Source organism: Falco punctatus (genome assembly GCF_963210335.1).
Source record: "Falco punctatus genome assembly, chromosome: Z".
Taxonomy (NCBI): domain Eukaryota; kingdom Metazoa; phylum Chordata; class Aves; order Falconiformes; family Falconidae; genus Falco; species Falco punctatus.
Genome location: NC_137586.1, coordinates 39,768,117 through 39,795,626, shown reverse-complemented (window position 1 = coordinate 39,795,626; position 27,510 = coordinate 39,768,117). Strand labels below are relative to the sequence as shown.

At 38.9% G+C, this 27,510-nt stretch overlaps 1 protein-coding gene across 7 annotated transcripts in view; it reads right to left on the bottom strand.

The window, feature by feature from the left end:
* Positions 1-61: 61 nt before the first annotated feature.
* CEMIP2 (cell migration inducing hyaluronidase 2) overlaps positions 62-27,510 on the bottom strand; it is a 69,746-nt gene continuing 42,297 nt past the window's right edge. For all 7 annotated transcript variants that reach the window (XM_080373346.1, XM_080373348.1, XM_080373347.1 and 4 more), the window contains 19 exons: positions 26,187-26,375; positions 23,181-23,350; positions 20,860-21,069; positions 20,255-20,460; positions 19,610-19,679; positions 16,776-16,904; positions 15,018-15,106; positions 12,982-13,113; positions 12,463-12,498; positions 11,641-11,796; positions 9,287-9,464; positions 8,578-8,793; positions 7,649-7,857; positions 6,959-7,144; positions 5,580-5,799; positions 4,223-4,321; positions 2,889-3,037; positions 2,039-2,145; positions 62-1,301 (listed from right to left, as the gene is read on the bottom strand). In XM_080373346.1, the coding sequence (XP_080229472.1) occupies positions 1,105-1,301; positions 2,039-2,145; positions 2,889-3,037; positions 4,223-4,321; positions 5,580-5,799; positions 6,959-7,144; positions 7,649-7,857; positions 8,578-8,793; positions 9,287-9,464; positions 11,641-11,796; positions 12,463-12,498; positions 12,982-13,113; positions 15,018-15,106; positions 16,776-16,904; positions 19,610-19,679; positions 20,255-20,460; positions 20,860-21,069; positions 23,181-23,350; positions 26,187-26,375 (2,948 nt within the window). In that variant the 3' untranslated portion in view covers positions 62-1,104. The remainder of the gene's footprint in view (positions 1,302-2,038; positions 2,146-2,888; positions 3,038-4,222; positions 4,322-5,579; positions 5,800-6,958; positions 7,145-7,648; positions 7,858-8,577; positions 8,794-9,286; positions 9,465-11,640; positions 11,797-12,462; positions 12,499-12,981; positions 13,114-15,017; positions 15,107-16,775; positions 16,905-19,609; positions 19,680-20,254; positions 20,461-20,859; positions 21,070-23,180; positions 23,351-26,186; positions 26,376-27,510) is intronic.

The window sequence follows — 27,510 nt, the reverse complement described above, 5'->3', positions numbered from 1 at the left end:
AACCAAAAAAAAAAATCAAACAGACCTAATATAAAATCAATAGAAATTAATGACATGAGTATATTAAAAGAATCAAAGTTAAGGCAAAAGCTATGACATGCTTGAGTAAATTGAGAGCACCTTCCATTCACTGAGAAGTTAAAGTTGCAATAGCCTTAAAAAAAAAACACAAAACAAAAAACAACCAACCAAAAAAAAAAAAAACAAACCCCCAAAAAAACCCCAAAACCCACTGCCAGATTAGAAGCTTAGTTTCAAAAAAAATTGAAAATAACAATACCTCAGCTTAGCCCTTCTGGCTAAAAGCTTTAAAAGAAAAAGCTGAAGTCAAGCTGAATTTTAGCCTTAACACCCAGGCTGTTTACTGAAGTAACTCTCACAGACACCTGTGTATTTAGGGTTGAACAGTAAATAGTGACACCAAAGAATGGTAGTCATTTTCTGCTCTCTATGCCACACTGGTACACATAGCCTTGTTCAGCTCTGCTGCATGGTGCACAATCCTCACCCAGCCCCAGGCTGGATCTCTGGATCCCTTCTCTCCATTTTTCATAGAGCAAAGTAAAAATTTTGCTGCAGTTAAAACCCCTTGAGTCAGCTGCATGCGCAGGGGAAATTGGTTTTCAACAACTTGGAAAGCAGACTGAGAACGTAACTGAGCTCATTGCTAAACAAACCCCCAGGAAAACTAAACAGCTGAGGCAAAATGCCTAAGCTGTAATGACCAATTCAAGATGCTTATGGATACTTTAATGTTAATCTTTCAAGTAATCCAAGATGCACTCCAACACGTTATCAAAAATTTAAGGCATTTATGAACACCCTCTTACATACAGAAGGAGCATGAAACAGAAGGAACTTGTTTACAGTAAATTCCAACATCTAAAAAATCTCTGAAACCTGTTTATACAAATACTAATAAATTCTTTAATATTTTGTACAACTAGAAGGTGCACAGATTGGCATTCAAGCGGTCCATGCTGGCAAATATCTGTCAGACAATAACATGATTTACTTGGATAACAATATAGTTTAAAATGCCATAAATTAAAAAATAAGTTAGTTCACATTTTTTTCCCCCAGCTTTTATGTACATCTTAGTCTTTAATGAGATCGTGTAGCCTTCTTCAGAAGCTCAAGGTCTTTGCGTCGGCTTTTGATTGCTCTGGCACAGCCATACTCTTCCAGTTGTAAAGGGATATACTTTTCTATCTGAACAAGCCCATGCCCAGCAGGACCAGTAAACAGCTTAATCCAGGATGGCGTAAAGTTTCCTCTGAAGCCCAGAAAGGCCAGGCTTCCTGTGACAAAAACAGCTCAGTGTTACCAAACCAGCCAAGCCCATCCAAGCACAACACAGGACCGGCTGCGAAGGAACGGCATGCTCCTCTGAAACTCAGCCCCAGCTTATTCAGGACATCAATCCGCTCTCAGCTTCACATGCACCTCGCAAGGAAATACTGATTTGCAATTTCCTTTTTCAATATTCAGTATTAAGTACTCTGAAACCTTATTTTGAAAACACCGGGACAGTTATGAACCCTTATGAAAGTTATGAGTCCTTTCTCAGCCAGCACTTTTGCCAGGGCCCTGAATGGATGACAGCCACCCCATGTGGTCTATAAAGTGATCATCCCTCCAAATACCAACAGCTTCCCATCTCTACCTCCAGATTCTGTTACAAGAAATACTAGCCCAGCACAGCGTTGCTGCCACTGGCTGAGGCACAAAACACAGGCTTTGGGAAAAAAGCCTGGGCCTCTTTTTCTGTAATGCACAGGCACAAAGAACCACTAGGCACTTCCCTGCTTGCAACAAGCTTCACACAATGCCTTTCAGGGCAACGGGAATGGTTTTCTGCCCCATCTGCTGAAGGGCTGCTCACCCCCTCCCCCGCAACAGAGCAGCCCACACCAGCGCCAACTGGCAACCATCCTTGCCCAGCTGCATTTTCACACACTCTGTGAGAAACCCACCACACCAACGTAAACACACAGACCAAGGCGGTGTCAAAGAAATGTGCAAAATTTCTACCAACCATTGCTCTGAAGATAAGGTGGTTTGGCTGTCCCCAGGGACATTAAGGCTTCTGATAAATTATTAGGAATTGCTACATCACCTCTTGTGCTCAGTAGAACGACAGACCTGCAGCAGAAATGGTGCAGAGACAGCAGCTGTTACAAACACGGAGTCTTCCTAATACGCTACCCTATGCTTTTAGAGCTAGCTGGCCTCATAGTGCACTTGCTTAAGAGTACTCATGCCATGTCATTTCGTGACATGAAAACAGTCAAACCTCTCTGAAAGCAGTACCTAGAAAAGCACCCACCTATAATTATTTTTTTAAAACTGACTTTTAAGTTTAACCTCAAAGTTATTAGAAAATGTTATTTAAATATTGCTTAATATTATATATAAAAAATCAAGTTTTGATATTGACAAAAATTTAGTATATTAGACTGCAGATTTTCTGACACTAACTATCTTTCTTTGATGATAAGTGGTTTTCTCTCTAGATAGGGAGAAAACAGTATGATCTTGTCACATAGTTCTTGCCAGTGTCCTCAAGTAACCTTATTAACCGAAAAGTTACTGGTTTAGGCAAAGAAGTGTTATTACAAGACGTTTAGTTAAAAAAAAAAATAATTTGTGGCGAGAGACAGGTTAACACTGGAAAATTGTAAGTGTTCAAGATCTGAGTTGCTTTGTTCCCTCAAATAAGGCTAAATGCCTGTTAAAAGGCTCCTATGTTTCTTCTTCCCCTCAACTTTAGATACACGGTTTCCTCACTTCCAGTGCTTCTGTACAGACATCATTATTTAAATCCTTGAGAGAGAGCAGAGCTACAGCTTACAGGACATACTAGAAATAAATGGTCATTACACTACCTTTGTGGAATTCCAGATTTTAAATATCCATTGACACGTTTAATGTCTACTCCAGAAAATAATTTATTTCCCAATACTGTGCCAGTGCAGGCATCAACTACAACAGTAAGTATACCATTATCCTTGAAGGAAAACATAGTGTCATTGACCTGAATGGGAGAAGAAAAAAAGAAAACAACTTTCTCTTGCTTTCTTAAAGTTAGTGTGAATCCAACAGCAATTCTAACACACTCCATTAATCTTCATCTAGTTTAGACACAGTGGTGTACTAATTTCCTTAAAAATAATGCTTCTCCCTAGTATCTCCTAATTTTCCCCCTTGAGGAGAAGCTTTCAGGGGGACTTCTGAAATTCCATGGGAGTCTTCAGTTCCTGGCTTCTACAAGGGGATTGTACATTTCAGGTGGCTTACCACCTGCCTCAGTCATCGCTCCTGCTTTGGGAAGCTGGAATTCAGGTACTGAACCACCTGGACTCCTTGGCAATAGTACTGTTAATCCATCTCTGCAGCAGCCCTGTTCCAGCCCAGTTTCTTCCTACAGCACTGTTACTGCTTTGGATATGGCACACACATTCCCACAGAAGTTTGCAGCTGCTAAGGTTACACTGTTCACGTGCTAAATTTCTGTCTAAATAAGTTTTACTATTTCAACCAAGCTAACACACTGATGCTGTGGAATGTAAGCCACATACAGACTTTAACCTTTGTGGTGTCAGAATGTCTGCAAACACTGTTTCAGCATCATGTGCAAGTCTCCTTCAGCATCCAAACAGAAAAGTCAAAGTAAACAACTTTTTATACAGTATCACATCACTAGGCTTATCAGGACTGCCTCAGAACCAATACAGAAATCTCTATGGATTCTTTAGTAATTGCTATTTTAAGGGTTTTTAGCAAAGCTTAATGGCTTGAATCACTTATTAACTCACCAATCCGTTACTGCAAAAATAATTTCAACGCAGATTCAACTAACAGGTTGTTTGGTGTTTGGGTTTTCTTTTTTTTTGTTTTGGTGGGTGTGGGTTTTTTTTCCAAAGCAGCCATCAATAAATGTACACTCATCCAGATTTCAGCATCAATCTGAAGATTTTAAACTCTCCATTACTGGTACAATTTTCACTCCCATCAGGAATGGATTAGAATACAAAAATGGAGCTTTGGAGTCTCATTTTCCAAGGTTAACGCATCATCTTTTTGACTGTTTGGTTTTTAAACTAGGAATCAATGCTTGTCATTCACGTGAAGTGAGGTCTAGCATTATGTAGAGCGGTACAACTGTTGTAATACAAATTGCCAAAAAGCAAGATAGAAGAAAACCATAAAGAGTACTTACAGAAATAAATGCTTGCTGACCTCTGCTCAACTCCTTTTTACCAGATGAATGAATCTGCACATGGAGGTAGTTTTTGTGAGGATCGCTGGTGAATACCACCTGGATATCAAACAAACCCCGTTAAGTACACATATTCACGTGTCTTCAAAGCTTTATCACAGAATCATTTAGGTTGGAAAGAACCCTTAAGATCAGAGATCATCTGTTAACCTAGCACTACCAAGTCCACCACTAAACCATGTCCCTAAGCACCACATCTACACATCTTTAAAATACCTCCAGAGATGGTCACTCAACCACTTCCCTTGGCAGCCTGTTCCAGTGCTTGACCACCTTTTCAGTAAGGAAATTTTTCCTAACATCCAGTCTAAACTTTCCCTGGTGCAACGTGAGGCCTTTTTGTCTTGTCCCATCGCTTGCTACTTGGGAGAAGAGACCGACACTCACCTGGCTACAACCTCCTGTCAGGGAGCTGTAGAGAGCAATGAGGTCTCCCCTCAGCCTCCTTTTCTCCAGGCTAAACCGCCCCCGTTCCCTCAGCCGCTCCCCGTCAGCCTTGTGCCCCAGACCCTGCACCAGCCTCGCTGCCCGCTCTGGCCACGCTCCAGCACCTCCGTGTCCCTCTTGCAGTGAGGGGCCCAAACCTGAACACAGCGTTCGAGGTGCAGCCTCACCAGTGCCCAGTACAGGGGGACCATCGCTGCCCTGGCCCTGCTGGCCACACCGTGTCTGGTACCAGCCAGGGTGCTGCTGGCCGCCTTGGCCACCTGGGCACGCTGCCTGATCATATTCAGCTGGCTGTCAATTAACACCCCCAGGCCCTTTTCTGTCAGGCAGCTTTCCAGCTGCCAGACAATCACACCAGGCAATTGCTCCAACAAATGCATCCATTTGTCGGTGCCATTATTTATGGTACTAGCAAAGCTAATAAATATAATGATGTATAGGTGTAACCCATTTTATTCCTTACTTTCCATATTTTTCTCAGCTTGTATAGATAAAATGGAAAATGCAGCTTCAAGTTCATGCTAATAAGCAAAGATTGAAAAAAGAAGTCTGGCCAAAAGCATGTAGATCTTTGCGGCTGAGCTATCCTACATGTAATACAGACAATACTATAGTACAAGACACCAGACCTACCTATGTCCCTTCTCTGTAGCACTCAGAGGGGAAGCAGTATTTTTCAAGGCACAAAAACTGAAACCTTTGTGCTACAAGAGACTCCCTGCCTCTAGCATACAGGAGACTAACAACATGACCATCATCCTGTGCTGAAAGACTGAAATTCTGCCTTAAAGGAAGTAGATGGCAATACCAGCTACACAGTTCATGAAAGTTTTTGCTTATTTTATTTTACCTGAGTTGTGCCACACTTTGTACATGGTACAGTAGTTTTTACCGGCATCTGTTTTGTGACCGTTGGTCCTTGGTAGTACTTTGGGTAAGCTTTTGACATGCAGTTACTGATCCCTTTTGCTGAATCTTTGGTCACAATCTTGATCCTTTCACATCCCTGAGATGAGCAATAACTGTGACCATCCCTATTATATTTGGCTTGAAGAAATAAAAACAGTAATCTACACAAAAGGGGGAAAAATAATCTAGATCAGTTGCTGGAAAGATAGGTATTTATGTTAAACCTTAACAGCTATATTTCAGGACTTTCAGAAGCAGAGGAACTACAGTATTCACTTCTGTACTATTGTTCAAACTTCTCCAAAGTATTTACTGTTTAGAGTTAGGAAGTTTCTACTGACATATTTGAAATTCCCAACAATTAAAGGAGACATCATTACAAACACGTATGCTTTGAAAAGAACAACCACTCCTCAAATCAGTGGCTTGCAGGAAACAAAAAAGAAACTGCAGAGCATAAATGTTTTCTTTGATCATAGATCTTTGCAGATACCCAGCAGTAACTGTTTGGATGTTCAGCTGCACCCACCAGCACTGGACAATGTAATTGTACTGTTACAAATGCCTGGAAATGCAATTTAGAGGATAGCAGTCATTGATTTTCACGTACACAGAGACTGGTACTTCTGCTGCTATATATTCGATCGTTATCACTGTAGCTCTTAGACAAAAGAAACTTGAATGTCTTTTCAAAAGCTACATTTATCTGTGTATTTACTACAGACAGACAAAGTAGCAGATAAGGGAATGAAATAAATAAGAGAACAAATTCTAAGTTAAAGATCAACATTTGCAAAACACACGAACAACCTATGTAGGACTTATTTACTCCAAGTTGACCATATCTTAAACCTCTCAGAAGGATCTCAATGGACTCTTGTCAGAAATACTCTTGAAAAAGAGACTAGGACTTTTAAGTACTTTCAAGAAGGTTGGAAGTGGATTAGGATTTTCACAAATACATTCTTAAAATGTTCTTAAAAAATTCTGGGATATTTCTAGGAGGCACTAATTTTCTTTAAAGACTTAGAAGTTACTTCCTGAAAGTCAGTGCTCTGCAGCACACCAGATACCACATTTTCGCCAGGCACAGGGTCGGAAATATCTGTGGCAACTGTAGCACTCTTGGGAAAGTATGTCAATGACAACCACTGTATTTGGGAGATTCAAAGTCATATACTCTTTCAAGTAGGCTTTAGTCTCCTCTGCAGCAGCTTTCCTCTTATGCAGGTGTCTCAATCAGTTGCTTTTAACAGTATCAAACTGCACCTTTTAAAGTTAAACAGCATCTTCCAATAGGGTCAAGTTACAGGGAGTTACCCAGTACTGTTGTCAAAGTAAAACTTCCTGTCTGATCGACTCTTTTCCAGCTCCATCATTGAAGATACAGGCATGTAGCGCTCTATCTTGCTTGACAGAGCAGATGACCGCCTTTGAAAGGTTTCCAATACTATAACAAAATCTGTATTTGGTTGATAACAAAGACCAACACGAATCCAGTCATTCCTGAAAACAAAATAAGATGCATGAGTCACCATAGGAACAGTTTAGTTGACAATATGCAAACAAAGTAACAGGAACACAAAGAGCTCCCAAACCCTCAACCAGATCTTTCTTCCCCTCTCTACACAGCGTTTCATTATAGTAACTTTGATACTTTCAGGATACATTAAATGTCTAAAGTATAAAATCAAGTAAGTTTATCTGACAACAAAATCAAGAATGCTAAATAAATTATCCAGCTCCAATTCTGCTCAACTTCACTATTTGTACATTTTCTTGTCCAAAGGGGTTTCCTTAACAACATTGTACCAGACGAAAGTTTAAGTTCAGTGCAGGTCTACCACTTAAACTCTTTCATTTCATACTTTAGTACTTATAATTATGAAAAAAAACCCAACCCAAGATCCAGTCTTACTGATGGTTGCAAACTCTCATGCATGTTAATTCTGCAGGACATCACTTCAGTATTGCCTTACGGATCAATGACATGAAAGATAATAAACATACTTGTTAAAGTTAATGAGATAAAGATAGGTGACGTTTGGAGCTTTTCCATTCCAATGTATTGTGTAGCCCTTTTGGAGCATCACTACTGGCTGGTATTGCTGAAAGACAGCTTTCTGATTAATACCTCGAAGAACCATGGGATTGGCTGGGTACTCATCTCGTACAATAGTCATAGAAAGATTCTGTCCATTCCAGGTTTGGATGTAAACCTGTAAGATGTTAAGGAGGATGAAAAGAAAGAGGAAAGATTTGGACACTATGCAAAAGGAAATGTAATAGTGAAGAATAATCAGCATGTTAATAGCTAGAGCACTGCAATTTGATGTTCTGAGTTGTGCCATACACAAATAACTTCTGAAGAAGAGCCCTATTTGAAAAACCACTGTAGATTTTGCTGATTTTAACAGACAAAAAAAAAAAGGGGGTGGGGTGGAGGTGGGTGTGAAAATAGAAAGATAATCAACTATGGTACTTGGCCAAACTCATACAGAATGGGAACCAAAATGGAAATGAAACCTATGCAAGATTTGTATTCAGAAGGCGGTATTTAAAAAAAAAAAAAAAAAAAAAAAAAAAAAAGACCCTTAAAACCCTCTCTGTGGAAAAAACACAGACAGAACTCCAGTGGAAGAAAACACTTCCAACACAAAAATGTTCTAGTAGATAGAGCTGCAACATAGAACTCCTGGCACGCGTACACATTTGGTTTTACCTTGCAGCATCTAATACTGTACTCCCAGCTAGTGTGCTGAAAGGAACATGATATACATAACTGGCTGTAAAGTGTAATATGTGTAAAAATATTTTTAAAACACCAAGGAATTATGAAGTCCAAAGATAGGTAATTTTGTAGTTCTTACACCCCCCTGCCTCCAGAAGTTGCTCATATTGTAGATTTGCCCCAGTCAAAAAGCTGCAAGACTACTAGCCTGTGCATAGGTTCCACTGCAAACCACTCCATTCCATTCTGTGATATTAACACATTTGGGGTGTTGAATCAAGTAGTTATCCATTCTGCCCACATAGGTATCCTTGTAGTCAGTCACTGAACCATCTAAATCATGGAATATTGAGTTCTTGTCACCATCCAGATCTCCTTCTTCAAACCAAGGACCAGGCTTTCCAAAGAAGACTTTCAAAGAAACCTGGCAACAACAATTAAAATATTCATTTTTTTCCTCCAAGCGAAGCACAGACTAACATGCACACCTACAGAAACACAGGAATGTGACAAATTGATTAAAAAAACTTATGTTAAGGACAGTGGGATCTTGCAAAACAGACATCTTGACTTTTAGTAAGTCTCAGATCAGCTCTTGCTTCTGAACAGTGCTAATATTTGTAACTGAAAATTTATTACTAAGGATACACCAAACCTTACAAAAATCTTCTTTCAGCTTTACCATTAGCCATGAAAGAGATCATTATGGCAACACACCCAACATCTCTCTTGGTACTAGTTTTTGCTTGGGAGATAAGGGATACACCTTGGTGACTTCTACCCAAGAGAGAAACTCTGGGGTAGGGATGCATGGAAAAGATGACCTAGGGCCCTAGAGACTTATTTTAAATACAGTTAAAAAAAAAAAAAAAAAAAAGTAACCTGCAAGAATAAAACAAAGCCTGTAATAAACTTACGTTCGGACCAAACTTCAGAAGAGAAATGTTGTTTTTTGGTGTCATCTGCCATGGATTTTTCATCAAGAATCCAACTGCACTGGTAAATCTGTCTGGAGTTGGCACGAAGTTTTTGAATGTGCACTTGGTAAGGTGAATAGGTCCATCATAAATTTGAAAGCCTCTGATTGGAAACGTCCTGTTAATGGAAGCAAGTATTTACAGCATTCTGTAACATAACCCGTAAAAAGCTTGAATCTGTGTCATAAATAATTTTCCTCTCAGAGGAATCAAGTGACATTAAGAGAATCACTTGCGGATTAAATTTAAACAAAATCTTGTTTCTGCACTTATCTAAGGAGTCAAAAAATCCTCCATTCTTTTGAATTCTCCTGTTAGAAGAGCTATTGCTGTCTATTCACAAATATGTCCCTTTCCCAATCCAGGAAATACAGCAGGAGAATATCACCCAACCACGGCAGCTGGGAGAGTGCATGTAGACTGGAGGAAAGCAAATATCACTTCTAACTTCAAGAAGGAACACCTAAGGGAAATGCAGGCTGGTAAGCCTCAGCTTGACCCCTGGGAAAGTAATGCAGGAGCTAAACCTGGAAACCGAGGCACAATAAGGACAAGAAAATCATCAGGAGTAATCAGCATGGATTCACCAAGGAGCAGTCATGCTTGACCAACTTGATAAACTTCTGTGATGAAACGACTGGCCTGGTAGCTGAGGGGAGAGCAGTGCACATGGTCTACCTAAACTTCAGTAAGGCTTTTGACACTGTGTCCCGTAAGTTCCTGATGAAGTATGAGCTGGACGAGAGGACAGCAAGGTGGATTTAAAACTAGCTGAATGGTTGGGCCCAGAGGGTGGCGGCATGAAGTCGGCTTGAAGGCCAGTAACCAGTGGTGTACCCCAGGGATCAATACTGGGTCCAATTTTGTTCGGTATCTTCAACAGTGATCTTGATGATGGGGCTGAGTATACTCTCAGGAAGCTTGCAGAGGGCACAAAACTTTGAGGAGCAGCTGATACACCAGAGGGTCACGCTGCCATCCAGCTAGACCTCGACAGGCTCGAGAAATGGGCAGATGGGAAAGTCATGATTCAACATGGGGAAATGCAAACTCCTGCACCTATGGAGGAACAATTCTATACGCCAGTGAAAAGGAACTATGGCTCCTGACAGAGACCAACTTGACCATAAGCCAACAATGTGCCCTTGCCCCAAAGGGGCACATGGCACCCAGGGCTGCACTGGAAGAAACATTGCCAACAGAGAGAGAGTCATCCTTCCCATTTTTCAGCACTGGTGAAGCCATACCTACAGTGCTTGTCCCCAGTACAGACAAACATGGAGCTACTGGAGGAAGTCCAGTAAAGGGCCACAAAGTTTATGAGGTGTGTGGAACACCTCTCACAGGAGCAAATGTTGGGAGATCTCAAGACTGTTCAGCCTGGGGCAGAGAAGGCTCAGGTGGGAATCTCATCAATATGTAAAAATCTCTGAAAGGAGGGTGCAAAGACAACAGAGACAAAGACAACAGCTCTTTCCACTACTGCCCAGTGACAGGACCAGAGGCAAGGGACACAAGCTGAAAAACAGGAGGTCCTTCCTGAACATAAGGAGAAACTTTGTCATTCTGAGGGTAACTGAGCACTGGCACAGGTTACCCAGGGATGTTTTGGAGTGTCCATCCTTGGAGATATACTAAAGCTGCCTGAACACGGTCCTGGTCGACCAGTTCTTAGATGGCCTTTCCTGAGCAGGCATGTTGGACCAGGTGACCTCCAGAGGTCCCTTCCAACTTCAACTGTTCTGTGATCCTGCTCAACTAGACTGAGTATCTCATATATCACCGTCACATTAACTTCTTCCCCCTAAATGGCTGAGCAGCAAAAAACACCAGGGCAGCCTAGACATACCTCACCCTCTTTTCCTATTCTGTGGCAAGGGCAGGACTTTGCACTACGTTAAACAAGCACCACAGCAAGCCAGAGAGAAAAGAAAAGGAACATGGTCACATATTGGGATTTGTCACAGAAAGACTGTAGCTTCAGGTCCTAAACTGACCCCTGAAATCCTTTTACCAGAAAGCTTTTCCTTTCACTCTTCCAGGCACAAATGTTGCTTAAGACTAAGCTTTCATTAAGTAGGATAACACCAATCATTACAGAAAAGTGACCTGTGGTAGCACAAGATGAAAACTGACTCAGTAAAAAGGCAAAAGTGTACAGAAAGTGTTAAAAAGAAAGTGTCACCTTCAATAAAGCCCTAATCTCTCACAGCTCAAGCAAGAAGGGTGTTTACATGTGATACAGAGAATGTGTGTTACATCACTTCTACCTCCTTCACTCATAACATACTTACCGATTTCTAGGCAGAGTGCGCGCCTTGTTGTCTATTCCTCCAGTTCCCGCATATTTGTTCTGGCCACCTGGAAACCCGTAATTCTTGCTCTCACCTATGAACAGTGACTCAGATACTTCCTGGCTGGCACCTTCATCATTTGGGAAGCTCCCATCGCTATCAAAGCAATGTCAGAGATAAGCTTTTACTAGCAGATGAACACACCAAGGCATAGTCCTACTTTTAGTTCTGTAAAAGTCCTGCTAAAGCAGCCCAGACTTCATTTACAACACACAGAACAATAAACTTAATGATTAACAGTATTACAGGCTATTTGAAACATTAGCACAGCATTAAATTTTCTGTCTCCCTTGTAGCGCAGCACTCTTTTAGACCCCACTTTTGCAATCCCAGAACCAGTTTGTCATAATCTAAAGGGCAGCAACTTTGGCTTACTACCGAAGTTACCTGATTCTTTTTTATTAGACTCTGCCCCCTCTTAAATGTTCATCCCCTTTTCCATTAGTCTCTCAACTGTTCAGAAGGAAAATCAAAACTGCCTAAGGAACCATACAATACCAAAAATACTGGGGTAATCATTACCCTCCTGGTGGAAGGGTAGCAAGATGTGGTGTAAGCCAAGCACAGGCTGAATTAAAGTGCAAGCTTTGGCAGCTGCATCAATCTACATCCTTTAAAACATCATCTGTACCACTGGAAATAGAATGAGGCCCAAAAACAAAACTATATGCTTATAAAAGTATACCTGTTCATTTTGATAGATGTGTGTTTTATAAGCTTCTAGGCAAGAAAAACCAGAAGTGATTAACATGAAGTACTCACCTAGCAAATGTTAAACCTATTCCATTGTCTGCAAACCTAAAAGAAAGTTCAAAGCTTCAGTCATGTTTTCTGGATTATCCTACAATAAACTAAGAGTGCATCCTGCTATGCACTGAAGAAAGCTTGAATTTTTCTATTAATGGAATTCAGTATCACCACACAACTCTTACAAAAACATTGCTGTTAAAAAAAAAGTCAAGTCATCTTCTACATATTTTATGCAGGACATGAGACTTCAGGGAAACCATAGATACCTCAGTATAAATTTACTGTCTCTAACAGCTTCTAGACTTTTTATTACATAGTTTCTTTTTGTCAGTTAAGGCACGTTCTCATCTAATCACATATAAATTTGTTTAATTTGAAATAGTGGGCTGGTGTTAAAGCAGTTTAGATACTGCAAAGTTCCTCACGATACATGAATCTTCCCTTATGACTCTGTTGTAATGCACTTTCATAAACAAAGCTTCAAGGGGAAACTTCTAAACAACATGCAGCTGTTTGCTTCTGGATACCTACCCAGAGTTTTGAATGAGGATATCCCCTCCCCTGACCCAGGCACCATGATCATTGTTTTTGAAAGCAATTAATCTGTCAATCAGGGCAGCAACTCGGGGCTTTTCAGGATCTGCATCTTGGTGAGGTCGAAACCTGGGACAGATAAAAACCCGAACACTCCATATAAGAATACTGTTTGTTTTACACGTGTGTCTTGTATGCTGAGCTGAGAGAGCCTGAAAGATAAACACTCATGCTCATCTGATGGGCAAAATGCACTTTGCTTCCTGTTTGGAATGACAGAAGTCAAAACCAGATGCATCTCTAGCTCTCTTATTTATAGAAAAGTGTCTTCAGAGTATAATGAAGCAGGAACATAAAACTCTTTACTAGTAACTCTCACAGTCTTTTGCTCAATCTCCATGAGCTTTCTTTAGCAGCATCTCATATCCTTTTCTTGCTTTTTTTTTTTTTTTTGTCCTCCCCAAAGTACTTTCTCCCCACTTGCACTGTAGCATTAATGTGAAAGTTTGTTGGAGGGAATTAAAGCTCCTTGGAAGAGCACACAGGGCTGGCATGCACTGTCCAAAAGAAAGCTGGAGGATTGTCTTAACTGCTCCTTCCAATCTTTCAAACTCCCGATGTTGAGGAGCGCTTCTTCTTTGAGCACACCTGAGATATTTTTCTATTCCAACCCAGACACTCTGCACTGCTACCAAGATGGTCTGGTACATTATGGCTGGAATCTATTTTAGACAGCAGGATTAAAGACTGGTAGAAGCTTTCACTTGCCCAGAGAAAAAGTAATACATTAAAAAAAAAAATAATTACAAAAATGCATCTCGAGTGGGTGAAAGTACATAATGCACTCTAATGTGGATCTGCCCTTTGCCTGCCTCCCACCTCACCCCCTAAAAGTAGAGGATGAGGAGAACATGTGAATATTTGGTTTTGACAGTCTCAGGCTCCTCAATTAACATTTAAACCCCTCCAGTTTGGTTTCACGTACGATTAGTGGCCTCATGTAGTTACAGAGTGCCTCATTACCTCTTCGGCTGCTGTGAAACATGAACCCCATCTCATGCACTGAATTTCTCGCGTCCTCTGTTGATACCCTGTCAACACACTACAGGTTCTCACAGGGCATTCTGCCCCTCCTACCTTCCTTTTGACTACCTGTTATGACTGAAGTAATCCAGAAGGTTATACGGGTTTTCTGTCAGAGCTTTGAACTAGCGACTTCATTTCCAAATCATGACATTTCGAGTGTCACCAAAATCAGGAACTTTCCTCTCTGCATCTGGCAACTGTCACTTAACTATCCTCACCCTAAACACAAGTCGTTCAGAAATGATCTTATGAACTGTTATTTTCAGTCTTAATGCTTAGCTGTCACAATAAAGTATTGATGGGTACAGTTATCCAATACTGTAAATTGACCACTATCCCAGGCTATTTTATTTGAAGATCAGGACAAGACTAACAAGGCACAATATAACCTGGAATTTTCCTAGACTCTCCCATTATTTTTTTCTTCCTTTTACAAAGTGAGAAGTGTGGTTGGTTGTACTATCTCTGCAAATAGCCTTCAGTAAAAATGTACCACTGAGCTAAGATCTCAAAGTCTGGAACATACAACAGGAAGCATTCAGCAGTAAGAAAGGCAAGTGGATGTATTACTTGGCTCTATCAAGCCTTTTTTAAAACAATTACTTATTGTTATAAGCAGATTTTAAAGTAAGACTGTACTTTCAGCATCAATTCCAGAAAATACTTTAAGCATGACTGTAGAACACATTTAAAACAATGTCTTTTAAGAGGCTGAAAAGTACCCTGAGCAAGTGCTCAGAAGAAACAGTAAGTCCTTTAAGGCACACCACGCTCTGTTGTTCCCAAAACAGATGAATTACTGAGGGAAAATAATATATATGGACTTATTATTCAGTTATTATTTACAGATAGTTGTATTGTTTTAAAAAATGTTTTGCTCATGTGAATGTAAGAGCTATCTCAGAAATTTGTCATTTTTCACTCATTTGAAAGACAATATCCTTTACCTTGCATTGTTGTCCAAACAAAGATATTCTCTGGGATCGTCAACGCTAGCATTAGTTGTTTTAACACCCTTATCAATGAATAAACCAGCCTGAAACAAGCAAAGAAAATTCATACTACCCAAAACTGAAGACAGAGTAAACATTAATTTTTTTATTAATTTAAACTTTACATTGCATTCAATACATGTATTAGAAATTCAGATCTTTCCCTTTGCCCTTAATTGACATACTCTCTAAGGAAAAAACAGCATCTGTGTATGCTTATTTGGGCAGAGGAAAAGAATTGCCGAGGACTTAAAAAAAAAAGTAATGGCAAATTATTAAAGTTCATTTCAGATTTCTTTCACAACATCTAACTAATGTTTTATACTTATTTCCAGATGCTGTTCTGGAAAATCTGGAAGCCAATCTTGTGGTGAATTCAAAACGTTGCCACAAACTGAAAAAAAACCAAAACCAAATAAAAAAGCACTGTGAAAAATGCTTTGTGTTTCACTTTAAAATTAAACTACCTTCACCACTGAAGCTCTTTTTTGCCCAAGATTCATCAACTTAAAACTATAATCCAGCGTAAAAGAATTTACTTGAGAAAAAAGAAGCAGAGGGAAGCATTTGTTTAACCTGAATTACATATACAATTACCTGCAGCTACTTTCACCTCTGATCCTAATTATGATTACACCTGAGTGCTCCTACTGGTGTGGATCCCTCAGACCTGCTAGTAGTTCGCTCTTTTTGACATGTAATTTTAGCACACAAACTGCTACTCTTGTTTAAATATAATACTAGTCATACAGCTGAAACTCTTTTCTTTACAATGCACTTCTACATTCAGTCTGTTTTAGTTCCAATCTGAACAAATTCTCCATAGTTCCAAACACACCATTAACACTACTTAAACGCTACATAAAACAGTGCATCATTTCTTAGTATCCCAGACACCCAACTGTCAAGTAAAGTCAGTTTCACTTGGGGAAAAAAAAAAATAAAATCCAATAGTGTTCCTGAACTTTATCAGGCAAACTTTAAACACAAATAAATATTCACAGTTAGGTGGATTTTTAAATGTCATTATATTTTTATATTATATATGCACAAACACACACACACAGAGCAGCTAGATTCCAAATGAAAATCATTGATTTAAGGACTTTTAACTTCACTTAGCTGAATGTGGAAAAGAGAAAGTCACATTAATAAAACGATGCTGAATGCCTGTATCTAGGCTGAGAAATCTCCTCAAAAAAAAATGTTGCCATTGGCCAGGCTCCTGAAGGCAACCTCAAAGCTTAATGTCTGGTCAGAGACCATGCCACCATGTGCAAACACCCGAGTTACTGTATATTAGAGACTCAGAAACAAGTCACAGCTACCCCAGGAAGCTCTTAGATGAATCACAACTGTAATCAACTTTGATGCTCCAAGGGTCAGCTTTCTTCAGTGTAGCAAACAATGCCATCAGTAATAGAGTAGCATCTGAAATGCTACTTCTGAGAAAATGTATTTCATTAGAAGTATTAATTGATCTTGTCTGTGCCTTATGAGGCTATTAAACACAGCAAATACTTGAAATGTGGCAAGAAACTATACACATGCTGAATATACACTGTTCTCCAATACCTAGAGAGAATCACATGGTTCAAACAGCATGAAGCCCTCACCCAACCAGCTCAAAATGTAAAGAGACCTAAAAAGTCCTAATATAGGATAGTTACAAATAAATAACTTAATTATTTTTTTAATGAGGCAATACATTACCTTAAAATTAGAATGAACTCTGTTGTTATAGAAGATTCCTAGGGGTGTAAGCTCTGACTTGGTTTCAATGGCTAAACTATGAGAATCTCCTGTAGCAACCCTGTGGAACAAATACCATATTCCAGCATCCTGCAAGTAAGGAGAGAATGACATTCCTTGTAAGTGAGTGTGATACTACTATCAGTGCTGGTGGATCTAATTACAAAATAAGTGTATGCTAAGTTGAACCTGGATATTTTAAGTAAGGAAGCAAATAAGAATATGTCCCAAACCAACTGTGCCCAATGGAATATATTTTTCAAAATAAAGTCTCCAAACAACTGCCTAGTAAGAAAGTAGAAGTTTGCAAAAGGCTACAGTCTAGTGCATAATATGCACTAAGAAGCGTTCTGCTTCTCAATGAAGCCATGTAACACCACACATTTAAGATCCTCTAATAATTCAAACCAGAAAAGTATCAGAGTTAATGTAATTTTTGCATTTCAGTTATATTTCATCACACGCACTTGATCTTCCTTTGTTTATAATAAATAATACCATTTACAGTAAAATACTCAAAGCCCCTCCTCTCCTCCTTACTGTTACAATCTGACTAAGGTTTGTTCATTTCTGCTTACATCAGAATTTAATGACACAGCCAAAAAACACACAAAAGCTTTCAGAAGGGGAAAAAAGCACATCAAGAAGTCTGGCCAGTTGCAGAGCACTGTGCCAATAACATGCAGTAATAATTTCAGCATCTGTTCATTTTCTCTACTTCTTCAACATCCCTGCTCTTTATCTGCTAAGTGAGACCCAAAAGTTCCCCTTTCAAGCATATCTTGGTTCACTAGAGGTGGCATCATGACAGCAGCTGCACAGCAGATACCTACAAACATGAAAAAATATGCCTGACCACATGCTCTATGCCTTCATGCAATTATTTTTTTATTTTATAAGGCACATCAAAGGGTTAAACAGTAGGTAAAGAAACACTGCATACAGAGTGTTCCATCTCATGAAAAATAGTCATCATTATCCTCCTGTTCAAGAAACGTGGATAAAGCCAATTTTAAGCCAGCTTAGAAGAGTTCACGCATTTCACTCTGAGAATAGACTCATTTTCCAAGCAGTCCTGGAAATTCTGCTTCTCTGTAACATATTCCCATCCCTGGTGATGACACACTTTGAAATTTCTGGTGATTAACAATTCCAAAGAAAATGTGGATGTTCCATTAATAAAAATACCAAAATATTACTTCACATATAATTAAATACAGCTCTGTGCTTGGCAGACTCAAGTAATTTTTTTCCAAAACACATCCTGATGCTTGGAAAAGTTTAATCAACTTAAAAGCTCCTTAAGTACTTGCGAGGATTCAGAAAAATTAAAAGTTCCCTGCCCCCCTTCCCCTCGCTACAGCTCCAATAAAAGAAACATCTATGAAGCTTACAACAGGCTTCATTGTGCCATGAAGGAGCTGCAGGGGGTGGGAGGGCAATGGAATTATTTTGTTTGCTTGTGAATTGTTACTACTTTATACCAGCAAGAGCTCTACAGTGCAGAGTTTGCACCAACACCGTTAAGTATTACAACCTAAAATATTCTATTGATTCTGTTTCTGAAACATAAGCTGTAGTCCCTTTATATTGATGTGTTTACATCCATGCAAAAGCAGCAAAACTTCGTAACATACATGCTTAGTCTGACCATGCACATTCTGGTAACAAAAGGAAGTGACATTTACTGGGATACACTCTGTAGGTAGAAAAAGACCTTTCAGGTTTTAAGCACCAGATCAAGGAAGCTGTTTCTTTTAACTTAGCTTGCAATGCTAAAACAAGGTGAAGATATATTACATAAAGCAGGCAAAATGGGAGGACATTACATGGGGAAGAGAAAAATTGATTTCATAAGTGTGTCCAGATCCTTCCTAGTGGTAGACAGTCAGCCAGAAGAGTTTGTCAATAAAAAAAAGGCAAAAAAAAAAAAGCTGGCTGACACAAAAAGCCGAACAAAATTTTCTAAATTTTTTATACTCTAGGTATTTAAACTCATTTAAATATTTTGAATCCTGTTCTGTCAATAACAGTTTATTACTTATTGGGTGCCTAAGAACACACTGACACAACTCATAGTCTATGTCTAGCACTGGAGCCCTTGAAACCACAAGAATCCTTCCTATCTTCCATTCCCACTGATGTCTTCAGGAAAATCCACACAAAACCACGCTCATCTCAGCCTCTCATTCAATGCAGAAGTAGAATAGACTCCAGCCCACTTCAGATTTACTTCACAAGCAGCTGTGACAAGAGATTTGCACTAATATAAGGTTCACAACAAGTGAAAACATACCAGCAGTCACTGATGGGAAACAAATGACTAATGACTGACAATAAAAGTGGTTTAGCTCTTTCTTACACAATGAACATTTTTTTACAGTAATTTTTCATTCTCCAGTGACTACAGCTATGAAGACAAATCTTGCAGAACAGTTACACAGTAAACTCCTGACAAGCTACAGAAAATACTGCAGCCCTAATATGAAATGCACTAGTTCTTTGGAAATAAAACAATTTATTTCTACATACATACATGGACATTATTGTCAGGTCTATTAACTACAGAGGAAGAAAACTCCTCTGTTCCAGTCAGAACAAAGATTTCTGGCATCTCTTAAACGCATACCTAGACAAACCCTGCACTTGTAATGTCAATATACTGCCAAACATAAAAATAACATATTCATACATAAAAAAGAAATATGTATGTATTTTTGGCAGTATAAATGTTACAGGTTTACAAACACCAGTGGCATGAGTAGTTTGTGTTGAATTACATCCATATGCCTCACCTGTGAACCTGCTGCTGCATTATTTATAAGATGATTGTTGGGATGAGAAATCCAGAATGTTGAAACTGCCCTGAAATATTATTCAGAAAGAAGTTATTATGGAAAAGCTCTAGCTCCTACAGAAGTATCTCCCCTTCATAATAAGCACATCAGAAAAAGCTAAAGTGATGGCTGAAGTCAGTACTTCGCACATGAAATTAAAAAAAAAACGAAAAATCACAGAACCCCCCACATTTAGAAGTCAAAAATGCTTATTTTCTTAGTTCAATGCACAGTATTTTATTTCATGTTGTTCAGATACTCCCTGCAACGATAAATTGTTTTAAGCTTCTACCAGAGGTTAGCAATACGCACAAAAACTAACACTGACAACTTGAGACCGTGCATGCCTTTACACAGAAGATGCAGCCTTAAAAGTCTGTTGAACAAGTATCATAGGAAACAACAATCTTCCTACAAAACAACTGATTTTTTTCTTTAATAGCAGACTAAACACTGATTTTTTAAATTTATTTTTTTAATACCCCTACTATATGAACTACAGTTCAGGTGTCTGCATTCATTAGATGATACATAAAAATGTCCCCATCAGCAGTTTAACTGCTGCAGTTGACTTGTTTTACTTTTTCACCACAAAATACTCACATGCAGTCTGTGGCTGGCACTGGGACATAACTTCCATACACTTTATCCCTAATACCAATACACATGCTGCTGTTTCTATCTGTAGGAAGAAGAGTGCCTGGTTTTGTGACTAGCCCAAGGTTGTGGAACAAAGTATTCCTCTGCTCAATGCCATCTTCTGTGAAGAAACAGTGACCTAGTGTGTCATAGCCAATGGTGTCCTTTATCTGCAGAAAAACAAGTTCATTTGGTCAGTACCAATAGCATTCACTGAGATTTATTTGACAAGTACCATCTAGTTTTATTATCTTGGCACAGCTGCAGAGTGAAGCTTCACTATCAGCAGTTCAGACAATCCAAGTGTAGTTTTATTTATCCCCTATAAACACACTACCATGTCTGGAGAGCTTAGCTGTCTTGGAAGATCTGAAAAAAACAGAACAGTGAAATCTGTTCAAAATAAACTACTGTTTGCGTTTTTTCATTTATTTGTTGCAATTTAAAAAAAAAAAAAAAAAAAAAACAAAAAACCAAACATTGCCAAGCATTAAACGTGAAGGGAGGGGACTATTTTTGCTCTGAATGCTCTTTACATCATTTACTTCACCACAGTATGTTTTACCTACCAGCAAGCCATTAGTTGCATGAACAGTCACACATCTGGAAAAGCAGTGATGAATGGAAAGACCTTCCAGGTAAGTCTTAAAATTATAACCTCCTTTTTCATCCACATCCCCACAAAGGTGAAAGTGAACAGGGTAACTTCCAATCTGCTGCTGTCCCATTTGCTTCAATTCCACATAGGAGAGATGAACAGATGTAAAATTTTTCAAAATCTAAAAATATGAGAAGTACAGAATGAATAATCAACGTTTGCTTTTTAACCAAAGGAAATTTAAGTTGATACATCTATACCAGGTGTACAAAAATTAGAGGTGCACAGCTACCATACGCCAACAAAATAAAAGAACAATCTTTACTGTCTGGCTCTATATCCTGCCTTACAAAACAGTATCCTTCATAAATAAGCATAAAAGCTAAATCTCCATGTGGCCAAAACTGAGCAATTTTTCACCAGACATGCTGCCATGCTTTACTGTTTGGTCTTTACAGCTAGCATGTGAAACGCTCTTTACATATAACCACACACCGTACAAATAAACAGAAATCAGCCATGACAGGGCCTGTCTAGACTGAAGCTGTACCATCATAAAATCACAGAATAATAGATTCAAAGGAACCTGTTGAGATACCTGGTACAATCGCCAGATCAGTACAGGGTCAGCTTAAAGACAGCTGCTCAGCACATTGCCCAAGGAATACCTCCAGCCACAGAGACGCTTGTATGACATCTATTGGTTCTTCCCTTTCATCTTCCTGGTATCTAAGCAGAATTTGCCTTGTTGAAGTTTGGTCTCATTGCCTTTTGTCCTATCACCATGCACCTCCAAGAATTGCTCTGGTCTTTGAATTCTCCCCAGCACTTCATTAACTTACCTGTACTGGGTATTTATAAAAAAATAACCATTTTCACATGTACTTTGTCCTCTAGGGAAATTAGTAATATGGATCATTTTTTCCTCCTCCTCTAATTGCACTCCTAAGAGGAATGGTCAAAACAAGGCATCCCTGAGATCTCCAACTCTTAACATTTAAAATCACTGACACAGTCATAAAACTACAAACCAGTGCCTCTCCTCACTGCCACCAAGCCTCCTTTATGCTACTGTCCCAGTGACAGTAGAAAATCCAAGATGATCAAAACCCCTGAGGCCATTAACAGTTGCTAGTGCCTAGGCTCCCTCTGCTTGAGCACACAAGATTAGCATAAGCTGAAAATGCTTTTAGTGCTTAAGACGAGGCTTGGCAGCAGACACACAGCTACTCTCACAGTCTCCTGGGAACAGTTTAACAACTCTGATGACTCAAAATGCTTTCTGTTCTATCTTCCAGACATCTGAGGGGTCTACTGTATTTGTGCTATTCTGGCAATCAAATCAAGGTCACGCTCTGCAAGATTCACAGCTTGCCGTTATCTTCTTTCATTACACTACCTCAAACACAAAAAAGTGCCTTGAGCCCACCTAATTCTCTTCCACAAAACAAAAGCTGCCACACAGTAGGGGAAGGGCATATTTTCTTTCCCACTGTTATGTCCCCCACTATAAAATTAAAATCTGCATCCAACTATATTAGAAAGAGAGATTTAAACTGTGACCAGCACATAATAAGAACAAATAAATTTGCATTTAAAATACAAGGCATCAGACTTCTCCAGTGACCGTGAAGAGCTGACACACTGCTGCTCAATCCTTTCATCTAAAAACATAAGTGAGTATGAGTTCAACTATTAGTTTCTATAATACTTCCTCTCAGCTTTCTTTATAGTAATGCAAGAAATTAGAAGCAATTTCCTTTACATAACTGTAGTGCTTTCAATTAAAAAAAATAAATAAATAACAAGCCACCAGGGTCCAACTCTGTTTCTCTCCTCTCTGTGCCTCTCTAGTGCACAGTTTCAGATGAGGCAGATCTCCAGGATGCAACACACATCATTTGCGGGGGGGGCGGGGGGTGGGTGGGTAGAAAGGCAGTGGAAGGAGGGAAGACAGAGAAAAGAGATATCAAACTTTACTCTGTAATATTACAGGATGAACATGAATGGACATCACTTGTAAGGTTTAATCCCTGCCACACAACACTGTAATATGTGCTGGACACTCCTACAACATTTATGCATTGATATCCCTTCCTCCAATTCTGCAGACCAAGTCTTGATGAGTTAAATCTAATTTTGGCAAAGCTGACAACTAAGTCATTTTGACACAAAGCAAGTGTATGAACTCAGGTTCTTTAGTTTTTCAAATCACTCCAAATTTAGCATTAACCTTTTTGTCCTCAGTATGCCTTTACATAACAGAAAGCTACTTTAAAATGTTTTTCAGACCTTGATGTGTCCACCAAATGTATCATAATTGAAGAACTGACACTCCTTTTCACGATAGCAGGTATTTTCTGTCTCCCCTTTGATTAAAATGTTCCTTGTAAGAACTCCAACTTCTGCCCTCATGTCCACTCCATCGATAACTTCTCCAATGTGAGGAAACTGAGGAGTTTCTGTCCAAAAACAATTTTGAAGGGTGGGGGTGGGGAAGAGTTGTCATTGGTTAAAAACAAAACCGACTTATTTTATATGAGCAAGTTAATCACAGCAACAAACTCCATGTGTTCTAATACCCTAACGTGATGTTCTCTCTTAGCTTTTCTTATGCTATGACAAACAAAAAGCGCATAACTATTAAAGACTATAAACACTAACCCAGCTGACACCATGCGAATTTCCCCCTTCCAGATGGTGGCTGACTCATTAACAGTTAAGCATCTTGCAGGATGACGAATCAAGTATGCTACTCCATGTTTCCTTCCATGACAAACTACCGTCTATGTATTTTTCATTTTAGTAAGACAACTAATCCTAAACAAATCCCAATGTTTTATTTACAAATGCATCTTAATTTCAGCCCAATCATTTGTGAACAGAATGGATAAAACCCAAAAGTTTAAAAGGAAACCAATGTATCTAGAAAGCTTTTAATGAAACATAAATGCTGATTTACTTTAGAAGACGACACTGGCTGCTTAATCTGTTCTGAAGAAAAATTAAGAACTGAAAATGAGGCTAAAACACCTTTAGAAAAAATGTATTCAACCCTTCTCAAAGAAAAAATTATTTGCTTTCCTAATTAAATTTGCTCTTTCCTAAACAGCTATTCTGAAGATGCATAAAGTAAAATAAGGGAAAACAAAATGTTGTTACACCGGCTTTCCAAAGAATAAACCAGTTTCTTATCTGTCCATACAAGCTGAGAAAACCATCTGGTCCTTTAAATCTTGAAGAATGTATTTATTTTAATAAAATATTCCCCACCCCCTTTTCTTTTTCCATGTATTGATTCCCTGAATACACTGTTGCTATCCCTTCAAAGCTTACAAAAGATACAAGCCTAAACTGGTCATTACCACCACAATACGAGGCAGAACCAAGAGCAGTTTTAATTCTGTACCTGCTGTTGAAGATTTAAAAAGACAACAGATGTCTGTAAATGGGATTGCAATCCTCTTCCTGAAGGCTTACCTATTTTTTTTTCCCCTATATTTGACTAGCATATATAGACCAAGCTAAGACTGAGTTACTAGGACTCCTACAAAACAATACTTTTTAGTTTCCTTACTACAAAGCAGGCCAATATAGCTAAAAAACTCATCAAAAAGTAAAAGAAATAATTTCAAGACTGTGAGTTCTTCAACATGTCAAGGGTGCCATTCTACAGAAAAGTCATTCTTTGTGGAACAAATATATAGGCTGGTTTGAGGATTTTTTTTAAACAGTATCCATTATTATGACAAAGGAAACTTGATATTGGGGGTGAAAAAAAGAAGATGGGCTAACTCATCTCCTTTAACATCTGTAAAAGATATATATATAGATATATTTCAGATAGCATTTATTTTAAAAAAAAAGCCAAGATTGTATTTTATGCCATATTGTAAATCTTAAATCCTTTAAAAGCAGCTGCTTTTTCACAGTACATTATTTCTAGATGAAACAAAGTTTGCACATAAATTATTCAGTGGTGACAGAAACCTTCTTAAACTTTGTACTGCAACCTTCAAGTTAATCTTGCTCTTCAAAATACTGCCCAGGAATTGCCATGCTTGTGTCATGCTTGATGGCACTAATTTAGCTCTGGGGCTTCACACACCCTGGTATTCTCTGATGTGTAACAGGATGAACTTAGATATGCTTTTTCCGTATCTGGGACATCACAATGCAGTAAAACGTATCTGATCCATGCTGAAGAATGCTGTGGGATGCAAAACTGCACTGCGAAGTGGACATACAAACTGGGAGTCCCTTAAGACATGGGGGAACAGGAAAGTTTGAGGGTTCATAGAAAACTTCCAAGAATGGAGGAAGAGTGGTTTGAGGAAGAGGAAGTCACACCATACAGAGGCAAATGGGACAAACCCAGATTCTGAAGAGCACTGATCAGCTGCTGCAAACGAACACTGCAAAATAACACCAGTTTGTGCTGCAAACACCAGAGCCCACCATAAGGGAGCAAGAGGGGAAACTCAAGACTGGAGGCTGGTGGACCAGCAGGGAGGAGGGCGCTGGCACAGAGCGGGCATGGAATGGCAGAAGGAAAAAACAGACACGGGCAGAGCTGGGGAGCCAGTCCCACAGGAGGCTCTCATGAAGTCAAGCAGAATGACTCAGATGATAAAAAAGGAAATGGTCAACAACATGCATGACCATATTGCACATAGCACGCCCAAAGGAAAAACAGATTGCAACTACTCAGGGACGTTCTGTGTGAGCAGGGGCTTCAAAGTGCCACTTATTCTATAACAGTTTTGCTGGTGGGGGGGTGGAGGGGGAACTGAGGAAAAGGAGGGACAGGAGTGGGAAGACAGGTTCAAAAGATTGCCATTTTCTTTTTACTTCCCTTCTTTTTTTCTTTCTCTTTTTTTAATAACAGAAAGATATTATAACGATAACACTTCAAAAGATGGGAAGGGTACCGAAGGCAAAGGAAATGGTAATGACCACTACAGCCATTCAAGCACGTACAAAAAAAACCTAGTGAGAACACAGAAAGGAGCTAACACAGGAAAACAAGCATAATCCTCTTGAAAGAAAACTAAAGCATTCAATAAGCCTGGGAAGAAATGAGAAAGAAAAGTTAATATAGTAAGCTGTGAGGCAGACTTGACATTATACAGAACAACTTCATAGCAAGAAGCGCACATTCCTGTATATGTCAACAAAGCAGTACAGAAGTAGGTTAAAAGGCTGTTCTTTACTGCTCCCACCGAAACGGACTACCCAGTGTGTACTACTGTGAATATGCATTTCACAAGGATCTTCAAGTGATGACTGCTCTTGTACCTTTGATTTTGACCTGATGCTTGGTACACTCTGGGCAGGGAAGGAGAGTGAATTCCTCTGTCTGATACATTGAATAGTCTGTGCTTGCGACCACAATACGGTCTCCGTGCTCCCAACTACTAACATCATCCAGAAGATTCAGTATCACTCCACCTACAGCTTTCACCTGGAAGCCTGAAATTGGGACGCCTAATTTAAAAAAAAAAAAAAGTAAACACAATATAAGATTATATTCACCTTCACATGAAACCATCTCCAAGAAGATACAAATAAAAATTGTATGAGATTTCACAAGCTCCAAAGCCCTTTGAAGTACAATTCTGCTCTGAAATGTACTGTGAGATACCATCACAACCTACTTATTTGGTGGATCTCAAATAAAACAAGGGGGGGAAATGGAACTAAGTGTGATAGGAAAAATCTATTAATTTTAAAAAAAAACAACCCCCCCCAATATCAATTTGTAGGTCCAGCTATATCTACTTGTTTTCTGCCATTTAAAACTCTACAGATGTAATCAAGGACCTTGCAAAACAAAGTAGAGGGACCTTCCTTTTTATGGACAAATAATAAAATAGTTTGGCAGGCTACGTTAAACACACATGGCATTTCACTGCCTTGTGATGGATTTGCATAAGTTCAGCAGCTCTTGCTAACTCTTCACCCTAAATTTACAGCACTGGCAAGTAGAAGATATATTTCAAAAATCCACAATTCACCAAGATAAAAGTCTATACATTTTATCAGGCCATAACAAACAGCAAAGGGGTAGTATCAAATGGCTCAATTACATAACAAATAAATATCTGAATACCTTAAAAAATTCTTGTGAGGCAAATAATTGCTTAGTAATTCCAGAACCAGAAATAGATGACTGCCCATAAAAAGCAAAACTCAGATCAAAGATATCTTAAATACAAAAACAAATAAATGATAAAAGCAAATGAGTGACAGGCCTTCCAGGCTCTTTATACCCAGATTCAACTTGGTATGAGAAAATTTGCCTAAAGTTCAGTAACAGTAACAGAAAATTTTAACAAGAATAAAACATTTATCTTGGCTTCTACCAAGTTTTCTTTTTAGGATCATCATCAACATCTCAGAAGCTTAGATTTACAGCACACATGACTGAAAAATTACTAATAGGAAAAAAAATAAAGAAATCTGTTCCAGCATTTTAGAAGACCCTTACGTCTATCTAAACACATCCAAAATGAAGACTTTTAAAGTTAAGCTGTTAGCATTCTGTACACAAACAGATTGAGAAAATAGGTTGTACTTCATCCTTCATACTTCATCCATAGCAAGAGAAAAAACGAAAATA